General features: G+C 58.8%; 1 protein-coding gene across 1 annotated transcript; it reads right to left on the reverse strand.

The window, feature by feature from the left end:
• Positions 1 to 3,256: 3,256 nt before the first annotated feature.
• ADAMTSL4 (ADAMTS like 4) lies at positions 3,257 to 13,625 on the reverse strand. Its single transcript, XM_049616358.1, is given in 19 exon segments — positions 3,257 to 3,644; positions 3,797 to 3,941; positions 4,214 to 4,393; positions 4,506 to 4,712; positions 5,003 to 5,179; positions 5,524 to 5,728; positions 6,070 to 6,199; positions 6,395 to 6,580; positions 6,684 to 6,795; positions 6,949 to 7,121; positions 7,354 to 7,447; positions 7,449 to 7,559; positions 7,922 to 8,058; positions 8,789 to 8,891; positions 9,140 to 9,815; positions 10,046 to 10,398; positions 10,679 to 10,736; positions 10,921 to 11,025; positions 13,515 to 13,625. Coding segments are annotated over 18 exon segments (3,204 nt in total). The 5' UTR covers positions 10,941 to 11,025; positions 13,515 to 13,625; the 3' UTR covers positions 3,257 to 3,507.
• Between the last annotated feature and the right edge of the window lie 66 nt (positions 13,626 to 13,691).

Here is a 13,691-nt window from a genome sequence, read left to right on the forward strand (position 1 = left end):
TGTTAAGTTAAAATGAAGTCTCTATTTGTAAAACTAGGCAGAAGGGGAGAGGGAGACATTAAAGAGGATCTGGTCGGAGAGAATTTGGAGGGGAGTTTCTCCTGGCATGTTGTTCCCACTCTATCCCTCCGCCCTCCCACTGTCTAGACCCTCCAACCATATTTCTGCTCTCGAGAACTCCTGAGAGAGGGAGCCTCAAGGCTGAGACACTCATGCCATGCAGGGAGGCCAGCCAGTGGACCCTGTGCTCTGTTTCACTCCTAGTTAGCAGGCACTGAAGCTGCTGGGGTGAGGAGTATGGGTCTCCACAGACTCACCCCTGCAGCTGTGAGCACCTGCTTGCAAGGAGGCCCAGGGGGGTGGGGAAGTCTAGGAGATAAATTTAGTCTGAAGGCTGCAGCTTGATTGGGTTGGGTAGTTACCCTGGGGAAGCTAGGTTGGGGGAGGGGAGAGGAATTCTGACCTAACTGAACTGAGATCTCATAAGTTCACCCCCTCCTTCCCCCCTGCCACACACACACTGAGAAATGAGGAGCCCTCGGCAAGACACTGGCTGGCCTCTGCACGCTTGCTCTCTCTTGTGCATATCAAGATTGTTCCTATAACCACCCCACCCCCACCTCAGTTCTCAGGGGTCCAGTTCCTCTGAGTCCTTCCCTAAATTCCCCCCAGTGCACCAAGCCTAGAGGCCCCTCTACCACATCTCTCTGGCCTTGGCTTGCAGCTTCCTCTCTCCCAAGTCCCTGTAGAGGGTTTCAGAGGTCAACAGAGAGGTGTCTGGCCACACTACTACCCTCTATGGGACCAGGAAAAAGGGTTGCTCAGGGTCAGATTCCCCTTCCTGAAAGCTTCCATGTTGACCCCATACTGACTTCAGTGACTCGAGGAAAGAATCCTTAGGGGCTGCACTGAATCCTACTTAGCTTTCAAATGAAAGGGGAGGAGTGCCTGGGTGGCTCATTTGGTAGAGGGTCTGACTCTTGGTTTTGGCTCAGGTCATGCTCTCAGGGTCGTGGGATCGAGCCCAGTGTCAGGTTCTGGGCTGAGTATGGAGCCTGCTTGAGATTCTCTCTCTTTTCCCACCAGCTCACACTCTTTCTCTCTAAAATAAAATGAAAGGGGACAGGGGGAAACCCCCAAACAAAAGCCCATATCCTGAGAAGTCAGAGGCTGGTCGCTGTGAGGGAGGTCAGGGGCAACCAGAAAGAGCAAGGAGGTGCGGAAGTTGGGGGAACCCTAAGAGGGGCTGTGGCTGCATTGCCCACCTGTGATTGGTTCTCAGGCTCAGGCCAAACTCCAAACCTGCCCAGCAACAGCCCTGAGAGGCCCTAAAAGGGAGGGGAACTTCAGGGAAGTCAGCTGAGCTGGGGCCACCGCCCAGGCTGCAGCTTCCAGGAATCGCTGGGAGGGCCCCTGCTACTCACTGTCACCCCTCCCTCCATGTTAGGACTCCGCCTTCAGCTCTCAGTATCGACCCGGCTGGCTCAGGCCCCACTTCCCTGGTCCTCCCCCCCCCCCCATCTCTGATCCCCTCACAGGTTCACTACAGAGAGGAACATGTCTGACACCTCCTCTTGAGGCTCAGGGTCTTCAGAGACATTGACACCAGGCTTGCCTTGTACCCTCTTTCCTCACTCGTTCCCTTTGGACTAGTTTCATTTTCCTTTCCCTCACTCCCTTGGCCTCCTTCCTCACCTACTGTCCTCCCAAGAAGTTGCCCAAGGTCTTCCTTCTCAGCCACTTCCAACCCAGGGAGAGTCTAAGTCCCAAGGCAGCAGTATGACACCAAGGAGCTGCTAGAGAAGTCCTGGTATCCTTCATGAGATCTTGATGTGTTCAGGAAACAGCAGAGTTCAGTTGTTTCCACAGGCCTTTATTAACGGTCTTACTTGGCCAGACTTGTACAGGGATGGGAGGAGGGAGGCCTCTAATGCGGATGAATCTGTTTCTGTTGCACTGCACCCCCCTTCCTCTCCTAGGCACAGGGACCCCTGGAAGTGTAGCTTCCAGAAGTGGAGACCTGCACTCAGGCCTCAGAATTGCCGGGGTCAGGGAAAGGATCTGTATTATATGGAAAAGGCTGCTCACTCACACACCACCTCTAGCAAGCTATTTACCTTGAGAGATGACAAGGGCGAAGGAGGGAAGGAGACAAGCGTGATACATCTCTGAAGAATGTGTCTTTGGCAGGACATCCAGTACTGCCTTGGCTCCGCCCTCAACCCCGCCCTCAACCCCTAGAGCCAGGCCAGGCTCCTCCTCCTCCAGCCGTTTCCGCTGAGGGAAGGGGGAGGGGCATAAATCAATTTATTTCCCCCTACCCTGGCAAAAGCAATAATAAACCAAGATCCAAATAGAGAAATAAATGAGTGATAGCAGAAAAGACGGGGGAGGCAGGCAGGGCCAAAGAAAGAGAACGGGAAAAACAAAAAAAACCTTAAAAGCCAGCTGCCATTGACAGCAGGGCTACTAGATTCCGAGAGATTTTATAGAAAGACTCGGCCTACTGAGAAACCCACCATAGGCCCTGCAGTTTCTCCTCAGCTCTGGAAGCAAGCTTCCAACTCTTTACCTAAAGCGGGAGAAGCGGTGACCTCTAGTGGCCAGTGACCAACCTGCAGGGCCTAGGTTGGCCAGGATCCTCTCCCATGATTGGGGCTCACTCATTGGCCTTTCGCGGCCCAGACTCTCCGCCTGGGCTCTAGGCCCTGTTCCCCTTCCCACCCCTCATTCTGACCTCACACTGCTTGTCTAGGTGGCCCAAGTTGCTGGGTTCCCATCAGGACAATAAAGAACCTCTTTCTCATTTGTCATAATCATCTTTAATAAAAAATAAATTAGTTCTGGGGTGGGAATCATTTTAGGAGGTGGGGAGCGGGAGCAGGGGCTAGGGTGTCTTGTTCTAGCCTTTCTTTTTTCCATCTTCTGCCCAGCTGGTCCCTGCTCTGGGGAGGTAGTCTCTCTTCCTGGGGCAAAGCAGGATTGGCAGTGGCTGACCCTCATCCCTAGCTGATTATGAAAGGTAGGGATAGAGAGACTAAGTATGGGGGGAGGGGTTGGAGGACAAATGGGTGGTTTAGAAGATGTGAGGCCTGAACATGAGAACTGAAGTGCAGGGCACAAAGTTGGGGTTGATGGAGAGGCCAGTCACCAGGCAGTCTGGATTACTAAGGAGCTCTCAGCCTAGAAAAGTCTCAGAGAAACAGGCATGGTCCCTCCCCATTCCTCTTCAGTTTAACCTCTTTTTTTGAGAAGTAATACATGTGTGTGAGCACACACATCCACGCGGACCCAGATACACACGTGGGGCCTATGTGCACACATCCCCTCAACCACACACAGACCCAGCCACACACACATCATGATGGTTATCTTGCCGCCCGCAACCACCCTAGGGGACATCCCTGGTGAGACTAGGGCAGGCTGGAGAGCCAGAGGATATAGAGTGGGCTGATGGGTGGGTGACTGATGGTGGAAACCATGAGGAGAGGGTCTCTTGGACTCATTTCAGGCGGGCTCTGGGGGAGAACGCTCCAGGACATGGGCGCAAGAGCGGCAACAGGTGGCTGTGTAGTAGGGATAGACGCAGAGACGGGCCTGTACCACCAGGGGGCAATGTGGAGAGCTGTCCTTGCACTGATCATCTGGGGACAGAGGAGGCCAGGGGGCACAAGACAGTCACCCAGACCCTTCCGTTTGGAGGTGCAGTGCCCACTCCCACTGGTCCTTTCTCATCTCCCCCACACTTCAGTTAAGTCCAGTGTACTGGGGTTAGGGAGAAAAAGGGGCTCTTTACCGGGGCGCTGGCTGCAGGGCTGGCTGTTACAGGGTCGTTTCCTGGACGGCCGCAGGTGAGGAGGGCATCGGACGCTGAGGGTCTGGTTGGCGGTCAAGCACTGGACCTCCCTTGTCTGCACACCCCCCTGGCAGGAGCGAGAACACTGGGGAGACCCCGACTATCAAATCAGACCTTCGCTGTTACCTAGGCTCCTCCTGAACCCCACCACCTTCCCTGAAAGTAGTATGGGGGGTGGGGGCTCTCCTGGAACACTGTGAAATTCCACATGGACAGGTCCCCCACGTCTATAGGGAGTAAGACAATGGTAAACCATCGCAGCTGGCCTCATCCTGGGATGCAGTGGGGATACCATAAGAGGAGCCCCCCTTTCCCTGGAAGTCCATGCAGAGCAGGGTGAGGGAGCCAGGCACTCACCGGACTCCAGGGCGTGGAAAACCACCGGTCCTGGCAGTCCTGCCCCTGACAGGGCTGCAGGGCAGGAGGCCTGGGCAGGTGGGAACAGTTGCTGGGAGAAGTCACGTTGAACTCAGTACCCAGTTTGGACACACAGATGATGTCTCTACGCTGTGTGCCAGAGCCACACTCCGAGGAACACTGATACACAGGAAAGGGAGGGTGTGCAAGGGGCAGAAAGAACAGGGATCACTCCCACCGGCCCACAGGGAATCCCACCAATGGGCACCCCCCTCCCAGGCTCTTGGCTCACCTCAGCCCAGGGCCCCGTGTACCAGCACCAAGTCATCTCACAGGGTCCTAAGCTGCAGGCACGCATGTCAGGGGGACGGCTTCCAGGCGCACAGCTCTGCTCACTGGTCCCTGCTCCTGATTCCTCCTGGCCCGCCCCATGGGCCTCCCCGCTCCCCAGGCAAACCACAGACCTTCGCTGGATTCCTGTGCCACACTCGGCTGAGCACTGTTGAGAAGGTGATGGGTAGGGGAGGAGGAGAGGTGAGGGTGGTGTGTCCTGGATCCCCAGAGTTAGGGAGTGCCCAGGGTACCAGCCAGATAAGCGGAACCTGTGCTGGGAATCCAGGACCCTAATGTGAGCTTTGCTCACTTATCTCTGAGTTTCTGGCATCAGCAGCATCTAGCACACAGTAGGGCTACTGACGTGTACTATGTGTACTGACATGTGTTGGAAAGAAGGGTCCTGGGTGTGGGGCACCAGGGATGTGGGACTTGGATAAGGGGTGTAGGGCCCACCTTGGAGCTCCAGTCGCTGTGGAACCAGGCTGTAGTACAGGGCCCCATGTCACAGGGCTCTCTGCTGGAGGGCCGTGGAGGGCCTGATGCACACTCCCTCTCGCTCACTTCATCACCATTGTTTCCCACACAGCGAACTTGCCGACTCCTCTGGCCACGCCCACACCGCACAGAGCACTGAGGGTAAGAGAGCATCCCAGAGCCTGGACCCCCAGGCTTCCTCCCTAGCCTCCAGCTCCAGGTCTGTGGCCTGGGAACCAGGACCTGCCTTTCGTCCCTAACTGGGCAGTTACATGGCTTTATGCGCTGAGGGGCAGGCTGAGCAGGTGGCTCTGGGCCGGAACCCCTGGTTCAGTGTCTTATCTGCTTTATAGATGGGAGTCTCACAAGAGATCTTGTCAGTCAAAAAGCTTCTGCTGATTAAAAAAAAAAAAAATGGAAAAACCACTGCTTTAACTCACTGGTGCCTTTCATCTAGGGTCCTTCCCATTCTGGCAGCCTCCTGACCCAGTCCCACTCACCTGGCTCCAGGGGGAACGAACCTCCCAATGGCCACAGAGGCGTAGCTGACAGGGCTGGGTGACGTTGGGCCGGGGGAGATGTCCACAGCGCTCCGGAGGCACGGAGGATCCACCCCCCCCAAACTCCTGCCGGCAGCGCAGCTGACGGTGCTGGGTGCCAGGGCCACAGGAGCGGCTGCAGGATGTCCATTCGCCAGCCTCCCAGCTGTGGGCGTGGTGGGGCAGGGGAGAGGCAGAGACACAGAGGAAGAAAACAGAGACACAGAGATGCGTGGGGCTGCCATATGTGGGGCAAGGGATGATGGGCTTAGGGTGGGGAGGCCCCACAGAGAAGGAGCATCTTCAGAACCTGGAATCTGAGTTCCCTTGTGGGGCTCAGGCTGCCGGGGTTTTCTTGCTGTCTGGGGAATGTAAACCTTTCTACTGACATGCTGTCTGTCTGCAGCCAGGAGACCTTGGGTACTGGGCCCAGAATGCAGGTGGGATCCTGAGCAGGGACGGCTGCTGTGTTTTAGGACCCAAGCCCTCCCTGGGGATCATACTCACTATGGAGGGCACGGGGGACCATGGCAGGGCTCCAGGGGGTCTGGGGGCCTGGCTCCCATGGCACAGCTGTGTTCATCCAGTTCCTCCCCTGACTCACGAGAAATGCAGAGGAAAATGGGGCGCCAAACACCTGAAAGGGATGAGAAGGAAACCAGGGGAGGCAGTCTGGCTCAGAGCCCAGCGTCAGTGGGGCCCCAGGCACTGGAATCTGACTTGGCACAGAGTCAAGGTGTGGACCCACACTCCTGAGTGTGGGATCAGGCGTGCCAAGTCAGGGATCTGGGCTGTGGGTGCCCGGAATCCAGGCTGGTACACGAAGTCTCACCTTTCCCACAGGATGCTGAGCACTCCGAGTGTCCCACTCGTTTCCAGTATCCAGTCGGAGACCCCAGGGGGGTCCTAGGATGGGGTGGAGCACGCATCTGGGGGATCCGCACCTGACGCTGGAGAGTGCCTGGGGTCCGCGCAGGGCGGGGCGCCAAAGCAGGTGGGGGTTCTACCCTCAAAATCTCTATGCAAGGACAGTGGAGTAGACGAATCAAATGCACCCCACTGCCTCCAGACTCCCCTTTCAGACCCTCCCTGCATCCCAGGTCTGGGGAGCAGAGTCTTACCCTGCTGGAGGTGGGGGAGGTGGGGCTCTGGGGTGGTGCTCTCAAGATCTGGAGGAGGTGAAGAGATAACATACTGATAAAAAATGCCTGGGTTTTCCTCCTGAAAGATCACCTGGGAAGAGAAAGAGAAGGTAATGAATTGTCTGGTGAAGCAATAAGGGCATACCACTCGCCTTCCCTCCATCTTGAGACCCACAGCTTTGCCCTCAGAGGGAAAGCCTCCCACCACCCCCCAGCAGTCCAGCTTCCTGGGCCCCAAGCTCACGTAGACATCCACAGGCTGGGTAGTGGGCCCTTTGGCTGACAGACTCTCCCCCTTGCCCTCCTCTCGAGAAGGACGGTTGTACAGGAAGACAGTCCCACTGGCCGTGTAGGACCCAGGGGGATCCACAGCCCAGTTTCCATTGATGATGGACTGGCCCCCAGGGCCTCGAAGGGCTGGAGATTGGAGATCAGGACACCAGATCAGTCGTGATGTCCTTCTCCTAGCACTCCCTAAGCCATGCAGAGCCCCAGATGCCCCCGTTCTCTCGCTCTCTCCACAGGGCAAGGAGGCCCCGACTTCTCTCTGCTTGGCCCATTTGCTGTGTTCAGAGCAGGTGTAGAGGGCTGAACCAGGAGACCAGGAATGGAATGGAGACCCAAGACTCAGGGAATCCAGAGAACTCACCAAGGTAGTTGGAGCTGGGCCGGAGCTGGGCGATCTGGAGCTGGGAGGCTCCAGCAGGAATTGACAGGATCTTCTGATAGCCCAAAGGGCCCCCCCCGGTCAGTGAGGTTTCCTGAGATGAGGCGGCAGGTGGAATCATCACCCCCACAGACCCCACAGCCATCCGGACGCCTGCCAGAGCCGAGGATCCCATCACAGCCGGGGCTCTGGGGGAGAGTGAGGCAGGGGCCGCTTGAGACGAGATACCACCGCACCCCAGCCTCATCCTCTTCAGACTCTCCAGCTTGCCCTGCACCTTGATCTTTACTGCAAGTGAGAATGTGTTTCTCTGCCAGCCCACCAGCCCCAGCCACCCTCCACCGAAGTGTGTATATGCCTGAGGGGGTCCTTCCTACAGTTCACCTCCTGGTTCTGTTCTCACTTCCAGCTGGGCAGGGAAGAACTTTCCTCTGTGCAATCTCAGCCTAGGGTTTTATTTCTGTGATGATGACTAAGGAGACTGTGTGTGCATGCCTATATGTGTGTGTGCGTGCGTGTGCACACACACAGACACACCATCCTCCCTCACCAGACAGCGTCCGGCCACACAGATGTCTAGGGCTCCAGGCTGACACAGGGTCCCATCCTGGACCTTTTCGGTATGACGGACATAGAAGCGGAAGCCACGAGGACGGCAGTTCAACTCACAGCGTTGGGAGCCCTGAACTAAGAAACAGGGTAGAAGGGTGGTTAGCTGAGGTCCCTGGCGAGAGGCCAGCTGGCAAAGGTCCCCAATTAGCTATAGGGCATCCTGAGGTTGACTACGTCACTAGGATGAAGGGAATATGACAATTGTATTTTCTCAAAGGTTCCTTTGAGGGTCACACAAAAGTTGAGTCAGATCAGTTGAGGTCACGGAGACCAGTGAAGAGGCTGTGAATCGTGAGAGAGGAGATACTTGAAACCTATGATCACGCGAGCTCACAAAGGGTTTCTTGGCATCAAGCCGACACAGGCCTAAAATCAAGTGGATGGGAACTTGGGAACAGGTGGTCTAACAGCAGCCAGGGCCCACGGTGCACCACGCCCTGCTGTCGCACTGAACGGGACCTCCCTGACTGTGCCCCTCTCATGTCCACCCCACCTCCTGGGATGGACTTCCCACAGGGGGCCAGCCAGAAGGTGCCTCTGGACACTCCCCCTCCCAGCCTGATCCCTCTGCTGATGATCCCATTGTCATCTGACAGCTGCGCCCTGTCTGGAAACCCACTCCCCTTTCTGTGCCTGTGCTGTCTCTTCACCCTGGCCCTGGCCCTGGGAAATAAAAGAAAATATTTCACAAAAGGGAAATACAAGGGCCTCCAGAGGAGATCTAGAGGGGCTGGGTGTCTCCCTCTTCCTGCCATCCCCCAATCTTAAGCCAGTTCAGCTTCCCCAGGGGGGCTACAAACCTCACCTTCTGTGAAGGGCTCCCATTGGTACAGCTGGCCCATGAACTCCTGGGAGTCAAAGGCTGCACACTGCAGGGCCCGGGGGTCTGGATGCTCAGGGGGGCAGGGCTGAGGTGGGGGGGATACAGAGGAGTCAAAGCTGGGGAGGAAAATGGGGGTGTGGGTCAGGGCTGGATTTGGGGGTGTGGGAGGGAAGGTCAGGTCTGTGGAAAAGCTCCGAGGCCCCTACCCTGAGGAGGTCAGATGCCAAGGCCCTTCTCCCTCAGGTCCCGATCTGACAAGCCGAGGCCCCAGACTCAGGGTCAGGGGAGCAGAATTGCAAGTTTGGGGAGGGGATGGTCTGAGGAAGAACTCACCGCTTGGCTGCAGGCTCTCAGCTGCTCACTCTCCCCAGAACATCTTGGGACAGGGCTACTGGGAGCAAAGAGGCTCCAGAGGGAACTGGAGTGGGGACCAGCACTCAGCAGAGGCAACCAGCCATCTGGGTAGTGAGGGGCAGGCTCCGTGAGGGACCCTTGAAGATTCCCCCTAGGACTCCAGTGCTCCTGGCTCTGGTGACCTCTGCCCCGAGGGGCAGAAAGGAAAGGATTAGGGTGCCTGTCTGGCACCTGGAGACTGGCCCGACCCTGGGAATTTGGCATTCTTGGCTGAGGGGGCATGTGGAAAGGACTACTGTCCCCTGGGGAGGGGATGGACAAGAGGATGTCTGTGCCAGAGGCTCTGAGGTGGGGCCGTGTGGGGGCAGGCCTGGTTCTAGAAGGCCCCTCTGTCTGAGCAGCATGGGGGCTTCGGGGCTCTGCTGGGGGGGACAGGGGGCGGGAAGACGGTTCTGTAGGAGGGAGCTGAGCTTGAGCTGTGTGGTTTGTGGAAGATGGCTCTGTTCTTGGAGTCAGGGATGAAAGAACTGAGGTGTGGGGGAGCTCGGATCTGCGGAGCCTCCGGGGGTGCCTGCGGTTCCGATGGAGTGGCAAAGCAAAGGGCACTCTCCCGTAACCAAACATTCCCGGCTTGATGGGGTCTCGAACTCGGGATCTGAGAAGGTGTAGCAGACACTTCTACTGAGAAGGTGTAGCGGTCACAGCTCAGGCCAGCTCCGTCCGACCCAGCCTCTTCCCCGGCCCGCCCCGTCCCCCCCTCCTCCTGGCGTCTACTTCGAGCACCAAAGATAAGCCTCCTGCTGCCACGCATCCTTTACTCCTGTTCCTCAGTCCCAAGCCCCGCCCCTGACCCAAGTCCCACCCTTCCCTGGATCCCAGCCTCACCTCCGAGCTGCTGGAATCTCCCGGGCCTCTGCTCTCCCTAACTGGGAAGCAGGACCTCGAAAGGGGCCACCTCTTCCCCGAGGCTGTGGCCTGTACAGGGGGAGGGTTTCTCGGGAAGTCTGGGGTCTGGAGCCCTGACCCTGGGGAAGCAGGGCTTCTGGATGTCTTGGGGGCCGGGGTGGGAAGGGCAGGCCCTGGTGTTGAGCTGTAGGGAGCTGACAGGTCCGACTCCTGCGCTGCACCCCAACTCCACAGGGCTGGGAGCAAGAGGCCCACTGGTCCCAAGGACCCCAGATGCCCTCAGGGCCCTGGCCCTCCTCAGGGGGTGTCTGAATAGAGTGTCCAGACAACACCTATGTGGACAAAAAGGTCAGACAAAATTAGAAGGATTGTCGCGGAACTGTGCAGAGTATCCACTCCAGTGCCTGAGGGCTGGGGCTGTTGTTACTGGCCTGAGGACACATTCGGTAGCACAGGTGAGACTTGATGTTATTTGGCAAAGAGTTAGTGAGCTGGGGGGGTGGGAGGGAGGCTGGGAGGGCAAATGCAAAAGGGGCCATCACTCCAAGGCCTGTAGGAGTGGGGTGGAGGATAGGAAGGGGGCAGGGTCCCAGCCTCTGGTGCCTGGCTTACCTCCTGATCCAGGCAGAGCTCAGGGAGGGACAGAAGCAGCATCAGGCACAACTGGGACCTGCAAACCGGCCAGAGGAGGTGTCACAACACCCTCCCCACCCCCAGCAGGCTCCCCGCATCCTGATGCCAGCTTCTCAGAAAGCAGAAGTCACTCATCACTTGCCCCCGCCCCGCCCAGTAGTGGCCTGTCCGTCACTTTCAGGAGCAGAGCCGCCCCTCCAGCCGGCAGCCCCACCGCTTACCTGCCCGCCCACTTCTCCATCGCTCCTCCCTTGAAGCCCCAGGCCGGGAGAGGGGACCGGAAGTAAACACGCTACACCGGCATCTGAGCGTGGAGGGGGCGCGCTCTGCGGGGACAGAAGCCCGGTGGTTACCTCTCCAGTCTCCAGAGCGCTGGGGTTGGCAGGGATGGCTCCTCAGGACATCGAATGAGGATGGAGGTTGGGGGAGGGGGGGCGTCCCACCCTTTTCTGACACTAAGGGTGAGAGCGGGAAGGAATGCTGCCCCTTCCCGCCTGCCGAGACTGGAGGGTGGGGGTCTGACCTCGGCCTCCCGACTGTGGCCCAGTCCCCTCCCCTCAGCCTGCAGGAACTCCTCAGCCCCTCCCCCATCCCAACCAGGGGCTGTTTCCAGGCCAGCTCAGGCCACACAGGCCACACAGGCGCGCACATCTCCCCTAAGATGATTTTCTTCTGGTCCCACCTCCCGCTCTCCCAGGGGTCCCAGAGGGTTGAGGAGGGAGGCCTGGGCGAGGACATGCCAGATACCGGCTCTGAGGAGGTGACAGGAGGCCGCTCTGGGCTTTCCATATCCTACCTGCCCCCCAGCATTTTCTTCCCTTTAAAACTAAACTCCTTCTGGAGCCCCAGGCACATCTCTGCCTCAAACACTTTCTAGCCCAGGGATAAACTAAGTGGGCCAATGGTTTAATCTGTAGAGAAGCAGGTGATTTTCCCCTTGCGATGTAAGGGGACCCCTCCCTGTAAAGAAGGCGCATTTCAGGTGCAACCATGATGGGCAGGGGGGCCCCCAGGCAGGAGGGATGCAGCCAGAGGGGCCGTTGCTCCCCAGTCACACACCTCGCACTCTGAGGAGCCGGGAAGTCCTTCCTCAAGTCTAGCTTCCATTAGCAGGGAGGTGGAGCTCCGAAACCTCCCCTGGTCTCAAAGCCACAGCTGCCCCACCCCTCCAGCCCCTTGCTGCGTCCCACGAGCCCTCCCCACCCCCACTCCTCAACCCGCTCTTAGTTCTGCTTTCCAGGAAAAAAAAAAAAAATGTTTCTGTTGGATCTGAAAGGCACCCGGGAGAGGAATCCAAGGAACTAATGCTGAGGTGGGCCAGCTCAGGGGCAGGAAAATGGCAGAGGGGAGGGCAGGAATGTGCTTGGGGGTAGCAACATTCAGCCCCACTCCCCTCCCTGAGACCCCAAGACGTGGAAATTTGAGGGAAGGTTTGCGGAGGACGAGCCTGAGTGCATAGGGTCACCTCAGCTGCTTGGGGTTGGGAAGGGGTTGCTGATGGCTGCTCTCCCCCCCCCCCCCCCCCCCCCCCCGGCTGGGCTGGCCACTGAGGTCACCAGCTCCACCCTGATGGGGGCGTAGGGGCTCCAGAGAAGGGCCAATGGTCCACCCAAACCTTCAGCTCTCTGCCTGACTCTGTGCCTTGATGCTGAAGAGGAGAGATGGGGGTGTGATCACTGTCTGCCCCTTCTCTGCTGCTGGGCACCCACCCTTTCCACTCCCTCTCAGCCTCTGCTTCTCTCTGCTCCCCCCAGGGTCTGTATCTTGCTGTCTCTATGGGTCTACCCAGTACACATAATCCCATCCTGAGCTGGGTTTGGCTTCAGCAGTTCCCTGGAGAAGTGAGGGGTGGGGGTGGGGGTGACGTGAACTCCTGGAGCCCTGGCCAGGCCTGGCTCCCTCTCTGGAAAAGTCCTACCCCACCCCCTGCACAGCTGGGCAGGGGGCCGACACCCCCTCCGCTGCAGAAACAGACACACATTTGTGCTTCTCCCCCTTTGCATGTTCCTCATCTGGTGTGTCTCTCTGCCCAGGGTGAGGAAAGGAGAGGTCAGCAGTGGTCACCCTGGTGCCAGGCTGGAGACTGGTCTGGACAAACCTGGGCTCCTCCTGGCCACACCTCCACACTGGCCAGTGAGGATCAAGAAGGGGAGACCTGGGAAGGGCCACACCCTTCATCCCCAGAGGGACCCACCTCTGGGAAATGGGTCACTGCTGCAGGGGGTGGAACAGCATGTTTCAGGGCTTGTCTGGAGACTCCCTAGCCTGGGTCAGAACTCTGTCCTCGCTGTGCCAGCCTCTCCTGGGTCCTGGACGACCATTCCAACAGGTGTCCTTCCTTTCGAATCATCAGGCTGAGCTGGATCAAGGGCACCCGTCGGCATCCCTCCCAGGGTCCCCAGCCCCATATCCAGAACTGGAGGGGGTGGCAGGGGCACACACCGTCCAGGAACACCCCTCCTGGAGGAACACCCCTCCTGGAGGAGAGCAGGGGGCGCCAGCGCGTGCGGGGAGGTCCTGGGTATGTTTTCCAACTTCGCTCCGTGACTTAGTAGGAATTTTGGCTGATTTTCCGCCCGGGTGATGGGGCCAGAGTTCCACAGGATCAGAACGCCCTCCCCAGAAATTCGACCCCAGGGACTGGAAGATCTTCCGAGGCTACAGAGCTGGGGCTGGGGTCGCGGCTGGGGCGCGACCGCGGGGCACGGGGCGCGGGGGCGGGCGCTGGCGAGCGCGGCGGGGGCTCTAACGGGACCCGGGGAGAGAGGGCGGCCGGGGCCCGGGCTCCCGGGGCGGGGGAGGGGGAGGTCTGTACCTGCTCCGCGCGGCCCCAGCGGCCCGTTAACCCTTCTGCGCCCGGACGCTCCCTGGAGGCAGCCTCGCTCCGCGGCGGCCACTGCGGCCCCTGAGCCGGGCTCGGGACACTGCCGCCTCTGGCCGCGGCTCCGCCCCCGCGCCCGCCCTCGCCCGCCGGCGCCCCGCCCGCCAGCCT

Source organism: Panthera uncia, assembly GCF_023721935.1.
Source record: "Panthera uncia isolate 11264 chromosome C1 unlocalized genomic scaffold, Puncia_PCG_1.0 HiC_scaffold_4, whole genome shotgun sequence".
Lineage (NCBI taxonomy): Eukaryota > Metazoa > Chordata > Mammalia > Carnivora > Felidae > Panthera > Panthera uncia.